This window comes from Eupeodes corollae, chromosome 3 (assembly GCF_945859685.1).
Source record: "Eupeodes corollae chromosome 3, idEupCoro1.1, whole genome shotgun sequence".
NCBI lineage: Eukaryota > Metazoa > Arthropoda > Insecta > Diptera > Syrphidae > Eupeodes > Eupeodes corollae.
The window spans coordinates 105074919-105096179 of NC_079149.1; the positions used below are offsets into that span (position 1 = coordinate 105074919).

At 31.3% G+C, this 21261-nt stretch overlaps 1 protein-coding gene across 1 annotated transcript in view; it reads right to left on the reverse strand.

Moving 5' to 3' along the window:
- Nucleotides 1-5573: 5573 nt before the first annotated feature.
- Nucleotides 5574-21261, reverse strand: part of LOC129952292 (probable G-protein coupled receptor CG31760) — a 165433-nt gene continuing 149745 nt past the window's right edge. Inside the window, exons 11-13 of the mRNA XM_056064806.1 lie at nt 13995-14244; nt 13508-13827; nt 5574-5865 (exon numbers count right to left, since the gene is read on the reverse strand). Of these exons, the coding sequence (XP_055920781.1) occupies nt 5805-5865; nt 13508-13827; nt 13995-14244 (631 nt within the window). The 3' untranslated portion in view covers nt 5574-5804. The remainder of the gene's footprint in view (nt 5866-13507; nt 13828-13994; nt 14245-21261) is intronic.

Sequence of the window (21261 nt, forward strand, 5' to 3'; positions counted from 1 at the left end):
ACACATGTTTACACAATTTTTGCTGGTTTATATTCTAAAAGCGATACTAGAATCATTTCTCTTTAATTTAGCGGGAGGAACTATTATATAAAAAAAAAAATAATGAATAAATAATAATAGAATAAAAGAATATTTTCAGAAATTTTATTCAAAAACACACATTTCAAAGGTTTCTGAATAATCATTTGATGTTTGCAACATTATAGAAAAAAAAAATTCCCAAATGTCTTGAAAATCAAGAGAATTTTAAATTCATCCGGCATGTTCGGACAATACCCGTGTTTTGTTGAAAAATCTATCAATAGTATAGTGGGATTTTACACGAACAATTAAAACAATGTCAGTATGAAAACTACCGATAAAAGTTAAAGTAAAATATTACTACGGATGGGTTTTTGACACTTATACGAGTCTCGAATGGTTGTTATGTGATTTCTCAAATGTTGGTACGATTGATATTGCATTTGTATCTCGATGGCTGTGTTCGTTGAGTAGTTGTGCATTTGGATTCATGTGCTTTCCATTGGGGAACAAATCAATCTGTTACTGTTGATATTATTTAGTTTTGTTAATGAAAATGGGCAAACTGTGCTTATTTTGAAAGAGAAAACAATAGAAAAGATAAATAACTTCTGCTATGTTTCTACCAAAGGTTTACACAAGAAGAATTAAAAATGATTAAGTTTGACAGCACTTTCTGAAATGCAAATGCTTCTTATGAAGTCCAAGTGAAATATTTTGATTCGTGTTAAGCAATGAAGAACTGAATAGTTCAGCACCATATAAGAATATGCAACCTACTCCATGTGCAAACAGAACAAATTCTCCACACAGGTTTTCCTTCACAAATTTTTAATCGATTTCGGTCGGGGATTCAAGCTCATTTCAACTCCTTATACAGACGTATTTTCTTGATTTTGATAGTGAACTATTAAAATCAGCTTTCCCGATTTCACCCCTGTTTTGAATTACCCTATTTTTTGTTTTTGGAATTTTTTGATAAACTATTCTGGAAAATATTCAATTGTATCAACTTTCAAATATAAAAACTGGACTGCTGCAGATGGATTTTTTTTGTCAGTTTCTCACTGTGCTATAAAAAAAGGAATGCCAAAAAAACATGGCTAATTAAAGCAATATGACGGCAAGGTAAGTACCTAGTATCAAATTGACCAGCTGCCCCAAAAATTGCCTTCCAATTAAGAAAACTTTATTGGATAATTGACTTGAAAGTTAGCCAAGACAAATATCTCTTACTATTGAGTCAAGTCTACTTATGTCAAAATGTCAACTGATCACGTTTTTTTCATTAAACCAAAAGTTAAGCTTCCTAATTCTGTGATTTATTTATTTAGTTCAAAATTTGATGTGTTAAAAGGTTTCTTTTTCCCTTCCTTAGAACATAAAACGCAACTTATGATAAACGTTCAAAAATTGAAAGGTTTTTTATATAAATAATGTTGGTACATTCTGCAAGTAAAAAATAGTGAAGTAAAGTTCCTAGTTTGATATAAATGACATCTTAAAAGTTAACTAGATGCCTTGGTCCTATTTGCGTTCAAAGAATGCTATTGACTACAAATAGAGCCCTTATACAGGTTCAGACAACATAAGGGACTTCATTTGAAGCCAACTGCACTTTTTAAACGTCAGTTAGTTTTTTTTTAAGTGTCATACATTTCAAACTCAGAAATTTACTTCGTTAACCTCATTACTGTATAACGGCGACGACGAACCGAATTCCGGTGTCAGGCAGGATGATAATTCATTCAACATAGACGACGAAAGCCAACAATCCCGTCCTCCCGACTTAGACGAAGTAAAGATTGCCATATCTAAGCTGAAATCTAATAAAGCCGCTGGAGCAGATGGCTTGAATGCCGAGCTCTTTAAAGCAGCTGGAGATAAGTTGGTTAGGAGCATGCACCAACTTATCTGTAAGATATGGTCGGAAGAAACCATGCTCGATGAATGGAACCTCAGTATTGTTTACCCGATCCTGAAAAAAGGAGACCCTATAAACTACACCAACTATAGAGGAATCAGTCTACTAAACTTCGCCTATAAAATCTTCTCTGCCGTAATATGTTAACGTCTAAAGCCCATTGTCAACAACCTGATAGGCCTTATCAGTGTGGTTTTAGACCAGGAAAGTCCACAGTCGATCAAATATTCACATTATGGCAGATCCTGGAAAAAACCCAAGAACACCAAATCGACACCCACCATCTTTTCAATCGATTTCAAGGCCGCATTTGACAGCATCTACATGGACGAGCTGTATAGAGCCATGTCTAGTTTTTGCATCCCTGCCAAACTCGTCCGTTTGTGCAGGATGACCATGGAGAATTCAAGCTGCTCCACAAGGGTTAGAAACAACTTAACAGAACCTTTCGATGTCAAAAAAGGTTTTAGACAAGTTGATGCGCTGTCATGTTATTTTTTAACATCGTGCTTGAAAGAATAGTGCAGAGCTCTCACGTCAACACTAGAGGCACTATCTTTCAAAAGTCTGTCCAATTACTAGCATATGTTGATGACATTGACATAGTCGGAAGAACTCAGCGTGATGTCAATGGGGCTTTTGTTAGTATTGAGGCAGAGGCGGCAAAAATGGGTTTAACGGTTAATGAGGGCAAAACAAAGTACATGCTGTTGTCAAGAAAGGACAAACAACACCGACATCTTGGTGGAAACGTCACCATCGACAGACGTAACTTTGAGGTAGTCAAGGACTTCGTCTACCTAGGCTCCGCTGTAAACGCATAAAACAACACCAGCGCTGAGATCAAATGCAGAATAACTCTTACTAACCACTGTTTCTTTGGACTAAAAAAACAATTGAGTGGTAAAGTCATCTCTCGAGGGACCAAAGTGTTTCTATATAAGACTCTAATATCATCCCCGTCCTGCTAAACGGTGCAGAAGCATGGACTGTAACAAAAGCGGATGAAAGCACCTTGGGTCTTTTCGAGAGAAAAGAAACTGGAGACATCTAGCTAGGGACCGAGTTAGATGTAGAAGTTTGTTGGGTGAGGCCCTAGTTCACAATAATAAGTAACCTTATTATTGTTTACAAAACGCTCCTTAGATTCTAAAATCGATCCCAACTTGTATTTTGTATTGTTAAGAAATATTTCTATTTTGAAAAGGAACCTTTTTCCAAAAAAACATTGAATTGAATTGTTCAGAAAATAAATAAATTACAGAGTAATAAAGTTCAGCTTTCAGTGAAATGAAACAACTTTATCAGCTGTCATTTTGACATAAATAGACTTGGCTTCAAATTTATGGAGATTTTTCTTGACTAACTTTCCCAGTTAACTTTTTTTGGCAGCTGGCCAAACCAACACTAGAAATTTGCCTTTCCTTCAAGTCCCCTAAGTCATCTGACTAAGCGTCATTGTTTGACAATGCACACAATGACATTTGATATTGTCAGATTTCGGCATCTCACAATAATTGACAATTTTCTAATTGTCGTAAATTTACACATGTCCGATAGTGAAAATGTAAGGCCCAGAACGAAATCTGCCAACCGTGTATAAAGCCAATTTTTCGTTGAAAGGCATTTTTTACAATGACTGGCTTATTTGTTAGTCTTTGAAAGATCTGACAATCGTTTCATTAAGTTTAAAATCATAGTATTTTTAGAAAAAAAGTTCTCTAAATCATTTTATGTTAACATATTCATGCTAATTATTCATGCTAATTATTATTATTCGGATAAATTTAAAGTGATAACTTGACATTTTTAGTATGGTATAAATGGCAAAATTGACATTTCTTTTGATACGTCATCTACTTATCGAAATGTATAGTTCCTGTGTTTATTTTGAATCACTCCTTCCAAAAGACATGTATTGGATAAATAAATGGTATAAAATAATTCACACAAAATTTGAGTTTATCGCAATTTAATAGTGCAGCTTTTTTCAATTTAAAAAAATATATAACAAAGTGACAGCTGACAGTTCGGATTTAGTAAAATAAAAAAAAAAAAACGAAAGAATTTAAAGTTAATCTTTGGCTGCGAAAGAATTAGTTAGTAAATTAAATTATTGGAAAACTTAAAAACGATTCAAAAAAGGAAAGATTGTAAGAGTTAACAGTCTGGTTCAGTTGATTAAATCCTACTTTTTTTTAAAAGAACATTTAAATCACTGAACAGAGGTTAAAAACTACATCCCTGGCAATGAATGAACAAAATTTGTTAAAAAAGAATAAAGCAACAGAGGAGTACTTAGGATTTAAATGTTTCTGAGGTTTTAAAATTTTTGGCATTTCTGTCTGTTTTCTCATATTTGTTTCAAATAGTTCCGTTTTTAGTATTTAATAAGTGATTTCTCTCTTCATCACTTTGATTATGACCACAAAAATATTGATCTTTGAATATTCACCGCAATCCCAAAAAAATGAATATAATTAGCATCACTTTACACACACTCAAACATTAAAAAACGACATTGAGCAACACTTATGCGGAATTTTTAGTTTTTGGTAAAATAATTTTTTGTTTATAAGGTCTTTCTATGTTCAGGAGGTAACGTTGCTTTCAGGATTACTGAGATGTTAACCTAAGTTTAAGATTTTTTATAAATTATTTCAATTTCAAAAAAGTTTTATGAAAAGGATTAAAAGGACAAGTTTTAAGTCTTAAAACTTAGGTTGATTGTATTGAATGTGTCTGATATTTTAACTTCTGATTTCTCGAATGTTTTTGACATAATTTTTAAATTGGAAAACGTTTTTTTGTATCCAACGTGAAATCATTAATTAATGGATTAAAGATTACTGACAAATTGAGCCTCTATTTTCTTTGATTCAAATTATTTAAGTACAAATTAAGAACAAAGATTTTTGTCATTTTGCATACATTTCTTCCAAGTAGTGAAATCCTTCAACGAATGATGAGATCATTTCGTCCTTTTGCAAGGTTACCTCTTAAACTTGTAGTTAATTTATGGTTATGGTTTTGTTATATTCTTTTTTTTTTGTAAAATCCTATCCTATTATTGGTTTTCCACAATTTTTGTATATAATTTTCTTTTTGACTTTATTTTGTTATATTCTTAACTATACACACATACATCTTAAAACTACAATCATTTTTGTTTGTCTAGGATAACACTTATACCAATTTAATTGTTAATTTTTGTTTGTTAAATCTTTTATAGCTATATTCCTGTTTAGCGCTTATCTCATTTTATTTGTTTTTTAATTTTTTAATTTAGTTTAAGTTGTTGCTGTGTTTAATGTCGTTTAATTTAACGGTAATTGGAAATATTATGTTGGTTGAAAAAGGATTTATTTGAATGGTAATTGTTGTTGTTGTTGTATACCTAAATATTTTGATTTTTAATTTGTTTTTTTTTTTTTTGTAAAGAAAAAGAATAGTTTCGATTAAAATGTTAGGTGGTTTTAGGTGGGAGAAGAAGTGAGTGGAAGAGTTTTTTTTTTCAAATTTTTTGATAGGTATAAGATAAGATGGTGGGATGAATTTATTTATTATTATTTTGTTTATATAGTTAAACGACAATTGGAGGTCTAATATCAATTGTCTTACTGTCAGTTATGGTTGATGATAATGATAGTGATGTCAGATTGTTGTAATTTTCGGTAAATGTTATGGCGGCATCACTAATAGTTGGTGGTGATGGGGTGCGCGTCGAGGCGTACACATCCGACGATGATATTGTAGACGCTGTTGATGCCATTTCTGTGATATTATGTATTGTTGACATTGAATACTGCATTCCTAGGTTAAATTCAATTGAGCAATCTTTTCCACTTCGGTCGTCTCGTCAAACTTTCTCCTTGACACTGTGTATTTGTGGCGTTTGTATACTTGGGGCGGCAGCAAATCTATACAAGGATGAGATAAATAAAAAGAAAACAAATACATATATAAATAGAACAGAATGTTTGAGGTTAAAGTTTTTACTTAGAGATAGATACTTCAGAATTCAACAAGGACATGGAAGATATATCATAAAATGATGCAGACAAGTTTAACATTTGCAAAGATGTTAATTTTTGGAGGGATGTTTAATAGAAATATACTCGTATGTGGTTATGCAGGTATAGGTTAATGTTTCAAATCTACTTAAATTGACAATATTTTGAACTGAAAACAGTAAGTTGATTGTGTATTTACAGATTTAATTTAATTTTTAATTTCATTTAATTTATTCGTGAATACTTAATAACTGTAAGATACAATATCTTATAAACTAGTTACAAGCTAATAATACAAATTGATAGAGCAAGCTAATAATTCAGTATCTAATATTATAATACACGATTGAAACTAAGTAATGCGAAAAAAGAAAAAAGAACAAGTTAGAGTATCAGGAATATACATTTGCAAAAAATAATTCAAGTATTTAAATTCTATGTGAAAAAATGATCTTTAAGAGCCTTTTTAATTCTTGTTGCGTTTTGGATTTCCGTAATAGCGCGAGGAAGAGAGTTCCAGAGTCGGATTGAGTTTATAAACAATTGACGTTCGGATGTTAAACATGTGAAGCGAGGATGAATCAATTGACGAGATCTACTAGAGGTAGGGAAATTTATCTTGTCAAAACAGTATAAGCAGTACATCAGCGAATAGCAACAAACTACGAAGTTTAAGGTAGTTATCAAAGGTCATATCATGCAGCAGGGTAGCAAAATTGTTAAAACAATATTGTTAAAAGTGACATTAAGTTAACGTTTACTTTCATAACAACAATAGCTATATAGTATAACAAGGTCTTGGCAAGCAGCATGCGTGTGTTTACTGGTGTAAAATACTATGGGTTACGCATAAAGTACGTAGGGCACCATAAACTGTGCCTATAATTCCATTTATATGGTTGTCCCAAGTTAAAGAGCGATTAAAGTTAACATCAAGATTTTTGGCAGTTTCAACATATTCAATGGGGGCATTACTTAACAAGATCGAAGGAAAGTAAGAGAGATCAAGAATCTTTTTGGAGATTACTATGGATTTAGGTTTCTTAGGATTCAAAAGAAGACCATTTAAGTGAGACCAGTTTGAAATAGTATCAAGATCCTCATTGATATTAGTGGCGTCATGCTCAATAAGTACCAGGGGACAACTGAAATAAAGTTGAAAGTCGTCGGGGTACAGATGACAGGAACAGTTTTTGATTAGACCTGGAAGTTCATTTACATAGATACAGAATAGTATATTACCCAAAATCGACCCTTGAGGAACACCGGACGAAATAGGTAAAAAACTAGACAGACAGTCAACAATTTGAACTGCTTGTTTTCTGTTAGACAAGTAAGAATAAACGAGCTTAGTAGAGCTTGCCGAAAAATTAAACTGCTGCATAAGTTTTTTACACGGAATTACGTGGTTGACAGTGTCAAAAGTCTTAGAAAAGTCAAGCAAGACTAAGAAAGTTACATCACCCTTATCCAGCGCTTGTCTTATTTCTTCGGTCACGCAAAGTAGTGCTGTTGTACAGCTGTGCTGCTTCCGAAAACCAGATTGTTTTGGAGTGTGCAAAGAGTTTGCTGTAAGGTAAGCGTTGATTTGTCGCTGTAAAATTCTCTCAAAGACTTTAGACAAATAGGTTAGAATTGAGATTCAGATCTCTTATCATTTTTAGGAAGTGGTATGATTTAAGCAAAGTATTTGACAAACTTAGTTATAAAGCAATAAATAAATAAATTTAGTGGCGCAACAGTCCGTTAAGAATTAGGGCCTAGTGACTTACAACTCTTTCTTAAATTCTTGTGTGCGAGTAATGTTGCCAGGGATAGAAGAGACTTACAGTTTTAAGCCGAATCCGAACGGATAATTTGAGAAAGCACTTCTTATGACAAGAATTACTCTTGGAGGAATTCAATTTCAGTATCCGTGAAAAAAAACTTTAGATGACACAGGCAGGGTTTGAAACCTAGACAACTGACATAACAGTCCAACGCCATAACCTAACCAAACCATCATAACATAAGTACTACTTACTTAGTCATAAAGTACCTTTAATTAATTTTAGTGAATTGGACTACATTTCTATAATTGCTTGGATAACATCTTTCCTTACTTATATACAGTATAGAGTTTTCTTAATTATTATTGTTATATTGTTAATTCTGGTCCACCCCAAGGTTGGCATTTTGGTCCGTTGTTATTTGTTCTTTTCAAAATGTCCTTCTTCTGTCTTTAAAAATTCCATGACATTAATATACGAAGATGACATCAAAATATTTTGAACAGGACCTCAACGGACTATGAATTATTACAAGGTGATATACTTTGCCTATTGGAATGGTGCAATACTGTAGTTGAATATTGACAAGTGTAAGACATGTAATGTACTTGACTATGAATACACGTTAGACTTTACGAACTTAAAAAAACTCTTTAACTTCTCAGACCGAGGTATCTTTTTCGACACTTGTAACTTTCCATCGCATCTGTGAGTTTGTCTTGCTTTAAAGGTTTTTAGATTTTCGTATTGTGTTAAAAAATTTTAATATTACCAACAATATTTTGTATATGAAAAAAGAGTTTTATTTCAAAATCTATTTTGGTTAGCGAGATTTTTATTCGAAAATCAATTCTTACCAATTTTAATAGCATTTCTTAAAAGTTTTTATTTTTAATATACAAAAATACAAAATAGATGAATGAAATTAATTTGAAGCCAATGTTTTCCATTATTCACGAGATATCGAGAACCGAACATCAATTTTTCCCAATTTTGCGTACTATTTTTTGAAGATTTTATTTTTTTATGAAAAAACTGACTGTTAGATTTAAAAAAAAAAATGATTGAATGTTGAAAACAATATTTTTTTTTATAAAATAAAATTAATTTGAAGCTAAATTTTTGAAAAGATATTTGAGTCGAAAATCTTTTTTTACCAACGTTTATTATTTTTTTTAGGTTTTTACTTTTTAAAATTAAAACTGTCAATTCGATTTTTCTCAAAGTTTTACTGAATGTTGAAAACAATATTTCTCATAATATAAAATTAGTTTAAAGGCAATCTTTCAAAGTTTTAAAAAGAGATATTTCAGTCGAAAAACAATTTTTACCAACTTTTGTTAATTTATTTTTAGGTTTTGAATTGTTTGTATTGTTTGAATGTTGACAATATTTAAAACAAAAATTAGTTTAAAGCCAAGTTTTTAAAAGTTTTTTTAATCGATAATCAATTTTTACTAACTTTCATAAATTTTTAACTTCCCATAGGAAGTTATTGCAATGGGTCCGATTTGTCAAACAGAAAATTTTGACATTTTTCGACATTTCATGCTCCCAGAGTCGAAATAAAAGATTTTTAAATAGACATTTGTGCGTGCGTGTGTACGTATGTACGTTCGTACGTCCGTGCGTTCACGACGTTTTTTCGTCGTCAATAGCTCAAGAAATAGAAGAGATATCGACGTCAATTAAATTTTGTTTTGTAGATAATAATGCAGAAAGATGCAGAAAGGGCTCTCAAGAAAATTGCGTGGCTGTTTTTTTTGTTACCACAGTAGTTTAAAAAAAAAAGGTGGACATTTTGGTTAGCCCTAAACATCGCACGAACCAATGACGCTATAGCGACTTGAATTAAATTTTATATTACATATCTTAACGTGATACCAAACCAATATATTTTTGAAAAAAAAAATGAATGGTTTTTTTATGAATCGAAACAACTGAAAACAAAAATTTGTCACCTCGAAAATTTTACGATAAAAAATGATTTCATCTTCAAAACAATTTTGTGCAACGATAAATAACGTTTTCAACAGTTTTTTTTTATATGAAATAAAAACCTAAAAAAAAACATTGCTTAAAGTTGGTAAAAATTTAATTTCGACTCAAATTTTTTCAAAAACTAAAGATAATGGCTTCTTAATTATTTTAGCTTACAAGAAATTCGGTAAAATTTTGAGAAAAATCAAATTGATAGTTTTTTTTACAAAAAATAAAAACCTAAACAAAAAAAATAATAAAAGCTGGTAAAAATTGTGTTTCGACTCAAATAACTTTTCAAAACTTTGAGAAATTGCCTTTAAACTTCTTTTATTTTTAAAAAAATATTGTTGTCAACATTCAGTAAAATGCTTTAGAAAAATCTTTTTGACATTTTTTTATATCGACTGAAAAGCTTTTCAAATATTTAAAATATTGTCTTCAAATTTTTTTTATTTTAAAGAAAATATTGTTTTCGATATTCAGTATTCCTTTTTATAAAAATCCAACAGTCTATTTTTTCATAAAAAAATAAAATCTACAAAAAAAATACGCAAATTTGCTAAAAGTTAATGTTCGGTGCTTGATATCTCTCAAATTAATTTCTTTCATCCAAATTGTAAAATTTTATGAAATGGTATCAAAGATGATTTTCAAATGGACAAAACTAGATTTTCAAACTAAACTACAAATCGACGGACGGGATGGGCACTTACCAGTGTGGGTTGCATCCCATCCTCTTTTTTATTTATAAGTTTTGTTTGTTAACCTAGCGTTAGTATTTAACGTTGTGAATACAAAAACTAAAGGTGCATACCATTTTTTTTAAATCAGTGAAAATATTAGTTAAAGGAATTAATTAAAGATCTTTAAACTATAAATTAATTTCAAGCTTTATAAAGACTCAGATTCTAAAGAGCGAAAATAATATCAAATTATGTATGATTAAGGTAATATTTGAATAATCAAATAACCTAGCAAATATCATACGTATCATAAATATGAAAAGCACCATGATTGTGACTTCCATAATTACAGTTTGTGCTCTAAAAAGTTCTAAAAAATAGAGTTTCCTTCATCATATTAAAAACAATTAGCTTTTGGATGAAAAATGAAAGAAATAGAAAATCCAAACTGAAGTAACTCTTATTCTTGAATTAAATTACATCACCTGTCAGTTTTCAAAAACTTTAGATATTGCTTGTATTTTTTACTGATGCGTTAGTTAAGAGGCAAAAATAACCTTACGGAAGCTGAAAACTAATTTTTTTTATAATACATTTTTGTTTCTAATTAAGGGCTTCAAGGAAAAATACGACGACAATATTTAAATTGACACTGCTTAGGAATAAATTGATTTTGTAAAACGGAAAGAATGTCGTTTAAATTGAAAAATGATAACAGCCAAAATGATGCAGTATCATATTGTTTTTATAGTGTTTTCCATGAATGAATTCCTACATTTGCTGCTGTAAATCTTCGATAACTTTATCACAAACTTCATTTTTAAGACTTTGAATACGAAACATGAAATATTTACATTATTTTCACGTGATCTTAAGAGAAAACCCTAAAAGTTTTGATTCACAATATCTCGGTGGGTAATTGTATACACCTCTTCAATAAACTTTACGTTCAAGAAGTACCCTCGGGTAATGTGGTTAATGCGTAGGACTGTCATGCCAAAAGTTTTGACTTCAATATTTAATTGTGTCTCGTAAGGTTTTTTCACGAGTACTGCCTCTTGCGAGGAATTAATAAATCTACAAGTAGCAAAAGAAACTGGTGTTATGAAAATTGTTTTCTAAAGTTAGCCGTTCGAATTCCGCAACTAAATTGTAGGTCACTTGCGTCCCTGTCAATTATCTTACACACGAATGGCTGAGAGTTGTAAGTTACTAGGCCCTGGCTCTCTTCCAGCTACCAACTTATTTATTTTAATTTATTTTTAAAAAACTTTTAAAACAAAATTGCAATTGTTTTGTGTCTTGCGTCTTCTTTAAAAAAAACATCATTTTCTTATTTGAATTCTTTCGTTAACTGAACTTTCTTCAATTCACTTACTTGTCTCAATTTTAAGCTTTAGTATTTCTGGATGAGAAGATTTTTTTTCTATTTTTGAAAATTGTGAATTTTTACCATTTTTGTAATAAATTTGCACAACTCCAATTCGTTGTGTATAGTTATATTTTTATAAATGGCTTCTTTTTTACTTGTAGATTTCAAAATGTAACAGTTGTCCAAATACCGGGCTTTAAGAAGGAAAGGTCTTATTGAAAAACCCTTCAAAATGAATAACTCTTTTGTCTTAACCCTCACTTTGAAGGAATGACTTTAAAACTTTATCCAGTTTACTAACCATATGTTTGGTGTGGTTTTCAATCTTGCAATACTTTTTACGGAGTTGATTTTTTGACATCTGTTACTTGAATTATTCTCAGCTTTTTTGTCATTTTTTTAATTCATAGATTTATTTTTTAGCAACTTTTGCAAGTCGTGAAAATGTATTACCAAAATTGTGGTGCGATTCGTGCGACGACGCATCAAAACATTCAGTTTATTGAGGAGAACTTTTGGTGTGTGAATTATCTCGCGTCCCAATTGCTGCAAAAAGTAGTCGATGGTGACATTTTCCCAAAATCATTTTTTAAACAAATCTCTAAAATAAAGTTGAGTTCTTGGTCATAACATTAAATTATACGCGTTTTATTTTATTCTAGAAAACCCCAAGTTTCAAAAAAACAAAAAAAGCACTCGCTACACAACATTAGTCAATGAAAAAATAGTAAATATACTAGATTTCTAACACTTCTTCTAAGTATTACAATTTATTGGAAACTGACTAACGGTAAATTAAAAATCAATAAAACAATCGTTCTATGGAGCTTTTTTTTGCAGTTATTTTTTTTATTAAACAAAAATCATTAAATGAAATTATTAAGAAATCATTAAATGAAAAAATTGAAATTTTCACTTTTCCGTGTTTAAGATGTTTCACTTACTTAAATTTTGACTTACATTTTTTCATTTAACGCGTTTTATACCTTCAAATTCATTTTCTGTCAATTATTGTCCCAAATTCTAATTAAGTTTATTTAAATTCCTGCCATTTAGAATCTAATCTTGCTTAATCAAGTTATTATTTACTCGTATTCCAACTTTTACCGCCCTATAATTTGTAACTTATATTGTAAGCCTTATTTGTTTCAAAACTGAATTTTTCAGGTCCCAAACCCTTAACGCTCAACTATTATTCAATCCAGCATAATTAATTTACCATTTTTTCTTTTCTAGTATATTCCATTCATCTGATGATACATGAACTTGAACAACCTCTTCCGAAGGAAAAGTAACAAAACTAACATCCGATTTTCTTTTATATGTAGTATTAAGAAGGTTCTTGAACTTTTTGATGATAGAAAATCAATACTCTGTTTGTTGCTCTATTGTGTACCTAACCTACTCGTATACATTATTTATACAAGTTTTAGTGTACACATTCTTCATTTCAAGAACTTTGGCTAAATAGGAAAAAAATTAATCTCATCAGTTTAATAGCCCCTTTCGCTGATACTCTAGATACTCTTGTTCGAAACTATTGTTTTTGTTTACGTTTCCAACTTCGAGTTGGTTTGGTCTTTAATTCATTATTTATTGATCCTGAAATGGAGAGAGGCAGGATATTCTCTAGGCTCTAGGCGGGCAAATTGCTTTAACTTTTATTAAGTAGGTTGTAATTGAAGTTTCTACAATTTACGAGACTACACCAAAATCAAACAAATCTATTTCTACTTACTTACCCAATTGAATTGGCGCCTATACTGCTATTTGTGCCACTAATGCCATCATCACTTATGCAGCTACTAATTGGTGGCTGGACTGGAGACTGATGATGTTGCTGGTGGCGCTGTTGTTGATGCTGATGTTGGTGGTGGCTTGATGAACTTTTTGACGTTTGTGTCTGAGCTGTCAGAACTGGTGTTTTTGTAAATGGTGCTTGAAATGATGTTGACGTGATTGTAAAATAGCCACCGGGCTTTGGTTTCAAGTGACGGTTATTCATTTGCATGTGGACAGTCTTCATAAATTCTATTTGGTGGGCAAGCTTTTGGATTTGTTCCTTTTGTTTCGTTTTATTTGAAAATATAAAAAGAAAAAACAAACAAGACAAATAAGAATGATGAAAGGTAAGGAAAAAAAACGTCCCCCTCCAAACCCATGTGAATAAATAACTTCTATACAACACTTAGGGATATTTTGGTATGCAATATGTACTTCTACACGTACCTTAAGCTCCTCGTTCTCCTGATATAAGTCGGGTGATTCCTCAGGCACTAAACCAACACCATTGAGTGAAAATGATGCTGTTATACTACGAACTCGTGCCTTATTGTCCCATTGGTCTCCTTGTCCTTTAAAAACACGAGATATTTTCGGTCCGAAAACCAAGACAACAGTGACAGTTGTGGACAATTGTGTACGAATGAATCCCAGAAGGTACTTTATGTCTGGACCAGCTTGGGGAAATATGAAGAGGCTATATATTGTACAAAAAGACAAAGAGACAAAAGAACACGATGAGTATCTATGTACGGTACGTATGAACTCTTGTGAAAATGTTATGCTTAAGATTTAAATTGTAATATTTTAGGTATTGATTGGCATTTAAATATGAAAAGATAAATTTAAGCTTGACCTAAAGTCCATGATGAAAAGAAGGTAAATTAAATTTAATTGTTGGATTAAGTTTAAACTACATTTAGCCTCTGTGATAGACACAACTATTATCCTGTGTGTATAAAGCTTAGATTATAGAAGATGTATTTTTACTTTGAAGCTATATGGGTGCTTTATACCTTTGCTATGTTAGTCTGTGAATCTTGACACCTCGAGTCATTTGATAGAAAAAATAGTTTTAACAGATTCTAATATTAAATTATAACTTTATAACATTATTATGAGCAAGGAGGAATGGAGCAGACCTACAATTTTATGACTAACCCCAGAAGCTTTTTAACAACATTACAAGTACAAGTAGTTATAAATGCCCATTAGGTAATTTAGATAGGATGTGAGAGGAGATGCTTGTTTTCATTGGTTTTTTATATCTGTTAATTAAAACGGATAAGAAATATTAACCTGGCAAAGTTTAAACTGAGGCTCTTATCAGAGCTCTCTGAAATTTTAATCCTTCGCATTTACCATCAAAACCAAGGTACTGTATATATTTTTAGAGGTGACATCAGTGTTTTTCAAGAAATTATTTCCAAAACTCGCGTTCAAGAGATTTTTAGAATCCTTTTTATGCCAAAGACACATTGCAAACAGTATCAAAGAAAGAGGGGCTTTAAATGAAGTGTCGGGCACATTGGTTTTGAATTCCTAAATATTGCAATGAAAACTTAAGATATAGTGTAAAAAATCAGGTCATATTCACGCAGTGCGGCTTAAGAGATAATCTCTCTTCTTCAAATTTCGTACGAAGTTGAATTCGAGTAGGTAAAATTAATAAGCATTGTTGAAAGTTACATTTCTTAAGAAGAGGAGTGCAAATGCTTATTTCACTAAGGCATAATCCTTTAAAAAGGCTTTCTAGATAATTAAGGGGGGTACATTTTAGAGGCAAATATTAATTTTGAATAAAACACACATTTTTAATCATTTCTTTTTATTGTGATAATGGTTGAATTATGTATAGAGAAAAATATAGCCAAATGACTTCGACGGCACACCACCATCCGAAGATCTGAAGTTTTCGAATTAATGTACCGAATTAGCTCATCTTTTAGGTCTTGAATTGTTGCCGGCTTATCGCCGAACATCTTTTTTTTTCAAATAATCACAAAAAAGAAGTCCGCACTTATTTACTTACAAGGTGGCGCAACAGTCCTGTGTGAACTATTTCTCCATCTAGATCGGTCCCTAGCTATATGCCTCCAGTTTCGTGCTCCAGGTTGTGTAAGGTCACTTTTGACCTAATCCAAGATCTTCCACTATTGCGCTTTCCCGTATGTGTGGATTCGAAGACTTTCCGGGCCGGAGCATTGGTTTCCAAGCTCTACGTAATCCAGCTATCTTATAGTCGTTGGACTTTTACCCTTCTGGCTAAGTCTACGCCGGCCCGTACAGCTCGTCGTTACATCTTCGCCTCCACTCCCCTTCGATGCATTTGGGACCGTAGATCACAGAAAGAACCTTTCTCTCGAAACGACCCAAAGTGCTTTCATCCGCTTTTGTCATGGTTCATGCTTCTGAACCGTATAGCAGGTCGTGGATGATAAGAGTCTTATATAGCGACACTTTGGTCCCTCAAAATAAGGCTTTGCTACTGAATTGCTTTCTAAGGCCAAATAAACAGTGGTTAGCAAGAGTTATTCTTCGTTTGATCTCAGCGCTGGTGTTTTTTTCTGCGTTCATAGCGGAGCCTAGGTAAACGAAGTACTTGACTCCCTCAAAGTTACGTCTGTCGATGGTGACGTTTTGAACAAGACGTCGTTGTTGAAAGTCCTTTCTTGACCACAGCATGTACTTTGGTTTGCCCTCATTAACCGTTAAACCCATTATTACCGCCTCGGCCTTAATACTAATAAAAACCCCATTGACATAACGCTGTGTTCTTTCAATTGTGTCAATGTCTTCAGCATATGCTAGTAATTGGACAGCCTTTTGAAAGATAGTGCCTCTAGTATTGACGGGGGAGATCTGGACTATTCTTTTAAGCGCAATGTCAAACAAATCGCATGACCGTGCATCACCTTGTCTAAGACCGTTTTTGACATCGAATGGTTTTGTTAAGTTGTTTCCAACCTTTATAAAGCAGCGTGAATTCTCCATTGTCATCCTGCACAAACGGATGAGACATGGCTCTTTAAAGCTCGTCCCTGTAGATGCTGTCAAATGCGGCCTTTAAATCGATGAAAAGATGGTGGATTTTAAATCTCTTACCATTTCCGATCAGACGCAAACAGAAACTTTAGTTCTTTAGTCTATTACACCTTGAAAGCGTGTAAATTCAAGTCTTTACTCATTAACGTGAGAGTAACAATTGTTGGGCACAACAACGAGTTAAGGTGAACGGCTCTTCAGGTACCATATGTCAAATGAAATGCATACAAAACTTGACCTTAAGGTGCCGTTCGCATTTTGGCATCGGCCCTTAAAACTTTATAACTCTTTACGAACGGTGTTTAAGTGATGATGTTAATGTCCTTAACCATTTCAAACACTAGTCTTTGTTCATTGTTCCAGAGATGCTTGTAAGTAAGTTACTTAAACATCTTGCGGAATTTTTGGCAACATTGGTATGCAATCGTTACATAAAAGGTGGTTGTTGATACTCATACCGATAATTTAGAGATTTTCAGCTTCAGATGTGAGATTACTCGAAGAGTTATTAGCTTCACGTTGTGCCTTGATTTTTAACAATTACTTGTAATTGTTTTCTTATCATTTTGTTGTGCTTCTATAATTTGGCTTTAATTGGGTTTTTGAGTGAAGTGTAGTTTAACCTTATAGTTATTAAAAAATTGGCCCTCTTTAAGGATAAGGTTTGTGTTTTTTTTTCTGATTAAAAACACAAGTTCGTTCCCAAAATTTACATTATAATGATTCTCAACGCTTTGTTGGTAAATTAAATTCTTTAAAATATTATAAAGAAAAGATAAAAGGGGAAAATCATTAAGATCTAACCAATAGTTAAGAAATAAGATCTGATTTTTCTTGGTCCTTAATTATTATACATAACCGTAAAAAAAACGAAAAAAGAAAGAAAAAACGAAAAAGAAATTAGAAAATTTCATAAGAATCACTTGCGAAAAAGCACCCACAATATCCTCCGTTTTTCCCAAGGACAACAACAAAAACAAGAGTTCGAGATTCAAATGAAACAGCATAAAAACCTTAATTTTCTTCTAAACGCCCAACACTACCGCCACCACCTTACCGCCCCCATTACCCTCTACACCGCTATATGCTATGCTCCATGTTGTTTTTAAGGCGCCTATATAACATTGAAAGGTTTTTGTTATCACTCATTCATACAATCTTTATGGAAATTCCCTCGACATGCCATCAAAATGTTTACCATTAAAAGAATAAAAACAACAACAACAACAATATATAAAGAAACAACACAAGTTCAACACTACAATACAATATCTCTCTTTTTGAGATGATGTATAAAGTACATACAACAACAAAACATAACATCCTTGTCCCTCGTTTTTCATAAAAACACATATAAAAAAAAACAATATTAAAATAAAACCTCGTCGCCTTTCGTCTCACCGTCACTACTCCCACCCAAACCCCACCCTCTTTCACCCCCCTTTTCAGAAAACCGTCACATCATAAAAATAAAAAAGGGTTCAAGGCGAAACTGTGTTTCTGTTTAATTTATGCATGTTTTATATGAATTTCAAATGTTTCGCTGGAAAATTTGTTGTTTTGCAGCTTTATTTGCGGTGAGTGCTTTTTGTATGGGTTAAAACTGTTTGAAATAGTCTTAACTTAAAGGACGAAAAAGCTAGCTAATTAAATTTTTTTCTTTTCAAGTTTGGTTGTAACATAGAATGTAAACTTATATCAGGGAAAATATATTTAGTTAGGTAAAGCGTGAAAATGTTTTTAACTTGACCACAACAAAAGTTATGTGGTAAAGTAAAATATAACTTAACTTTTTTTGGCAAAGGCGTTTTTGACGTCATGAACGTGTTAATCATTGTTTTTTAGTTTCTCTTGAGAATTGGAGTACACTATCAACTTTTACTCGTATGATGTATTTAACAGAGTGTTTGCATTGTTTTAATTTAAAAAAAGTTCTAATGCCAGTTTTTGCTCTAGACATTAACTATTTGTTGAAGAAACTCGCGTCGGAGATTTACACAACAGTACATTGTTAGTTGATTGCCCTTGGCATATTTTAGTTTCGATATAGGCCTATGGCAGATGGGTCTGATGTTCTCTTATAACCCAAGGACCCTACCCATTTCACTTGGCAGGGAATTTTTTCTCCCTGCAAAAAATTCTACTTTTCCAGTGGATTTTGATGGTCACAATTCAATCCAACTTCAAATTTAATGTATCACGTCTGGTTTTTGAGATACTGTTTTTAAGAGTTCGAAAAATCATGTATATAAGACTTTTTAAAGGTACATAAGGCTTTTTATGAAGTACCTTTTTTCAATAATAATCCTTTTTTTCAATATTCAGTGGCAATATTTATATGTATAATATTCGAAAAATATTCACAAGGTGTTAGATTTTACAAAAATCTGAAAGAAACGCTTAACTATTTATGCTTAAATGGTTTTCAGAACAAAAAGATAAAACGGTTTGAAAATAAGTTTTGTACTTGTGACGAATTTATTGTCAAAACAATTCTAATATCATTAAGCAAGTTTTTGAAATATATAAAAATAACGTTGAAAACGGGAATTCTTAAGAAAATAGTTAACATCAAAAATTGGATTCGAAATCAGCAGTAAAAATTAAAACCAAAACGTATTTCAAACTTCCCATAGGAAGTAATTGTAATGTGTCCGATTTTTCGAATTGAAAATTTTCAAGTTTCAAGGTCCCTAGAGTCGAAATAAAATATTTTTGGAAAGATGTCTGTGCGTGCATGTGCACGTACGTTCGTATATAGTTCAAGAACCAGAAGGAAATCGACTGTAAATAATTTTTTTTATACAGATTATAATGCAGGAAGATGCAAAAAGGGCTCTCAAGAAAATTGCGCAGGTGGTTTTTTTTTATCATAGCAGTTTAAAAAAAAAAGTTTCAATTTTGGTAAGCCCTAAATATCTCACGAACCAATGACGCTAGCGTCATTAAATTATTTATTATATATTGTAACGTGATAAAAAAACATTATTTTTTTTGGATAAGATCCAATTAACGGATATTTTTTATAAATCCAAAAAACTGAAAACAAGTTTTTCACCTCTAAAATTTTACAATTAAATTGTGTGCAACGAAAAATAACGTTTTCAACATCTGCTAAAATTTTAAGAAAAATCCAGTTGATGGGTTTTCTTACAAAAAACAAAAACCAAAAAAAACATTATTCAAAGTTGGTAAAAATTGATTTTTGACTCAAATATCTTCTCAACACTTTGAGATATTTTCTGGGAACTTTTTTTGTCTTTTAAAAAATATAGTTGTTAACATTCACTAAAATTTTGAGAAAAATCGAAATGACAGTTTTGTACAAAAAAAATAAAAACCTAAACAAAATTTAACAAAAGTTGGTTAAAAATTGATTTTCCACACAAATATCTTTTCAAAAATTTGAGATTATGGCTTCGAACTAATTTTTACTTGTAAAAAATATTGTTTTCAACATTCGGACAAATTTTGAGAAAAATCGAATAGACAGTTTTTTTGTACAAAAAATAAAAACCTAAAAAAAATTACTAAAACTTGGTGAAAATTTACTTTTGACTCAAATAGCTTTTCAAAAATTAAAAATATTGTTTTCAAAATGTTTTTTTTTTCACAAAAATATTGTTTTCGATATTCAGTAGTTTTTTTTGTATATCTCTCAAATTAATTTCATTCATCCAATTTGTAAAAATTTAAAAATTCTACTAAAATTGGTAAAAATTTGTTTTCGACTAAAAATTTATTTATTCACACTAAATTATTCCTTAATATGAAAAATATTGCTGGTAATTTTAAATTTTTTAAGAATAATTGACATTTTTTTAACCCAACACAAAAACCTACAAACTTTTAAGCAAGACATATCTATAGACGGGATGGGAAGTTATTAGTGTGGGATGATAAGTTATCCCAGCCTCTTTTTCAAAAATATGAAAGTGTAAATCAAGGTTTTCTCAAAACTTCATCTAGAGTCCATTAAAGACTCATAATTAATGAGAATTCCCTGAAATAAAGTAAGATACTAAAATAATTTGTTTTGTATTTATAAGAAAAAGATTTGTGCTTTGCAAAATATTCAAACAATTTATTGTTAAGAGATATTGGAGTTTTAACTAAACCTTGCAAACCCCGTTTTTAGTTGTTTTTAGCCTTTTTGGGGCATATTTCAAAAAACTTATGTGATACAAAAATTTAATTTAAATCTTGGACATATGAACCATTTATTTTGGTTGTTGGACGGAAAAACACGTAACTTCGGAGTGGACTTCTTCTAACGTGGTTGCATTTATTTATTATTTCAATAAGATATTTAAATAATTTTTTCTACTTTATTTACTTTTCTTAATATTTTAAAATAATAACATACAACTTTTATTAAAATGTCTATTTAACACATTTGTCAAAAATTTTAGTTTTATGGTCTCCACAAATATTATCAATCAAATATCGCACAGGTTACAGCAACCTGGGTAGGTTTCTAGGGTTAACAGGGTATCAAATGTCCCTAAGACCTTATCCCATTTCGAAAATAACAAAATTGGAAATAATGAGAGTGAGGGCTGTTTGGAATATGAAATAACATTTTTCGAGGGAAATGACCATTTCGACTGTAACAAAGTTCTTTTTAAGGTTCCTGAAAGTCCTAAATTCAAAATTATTACTAAGAGTT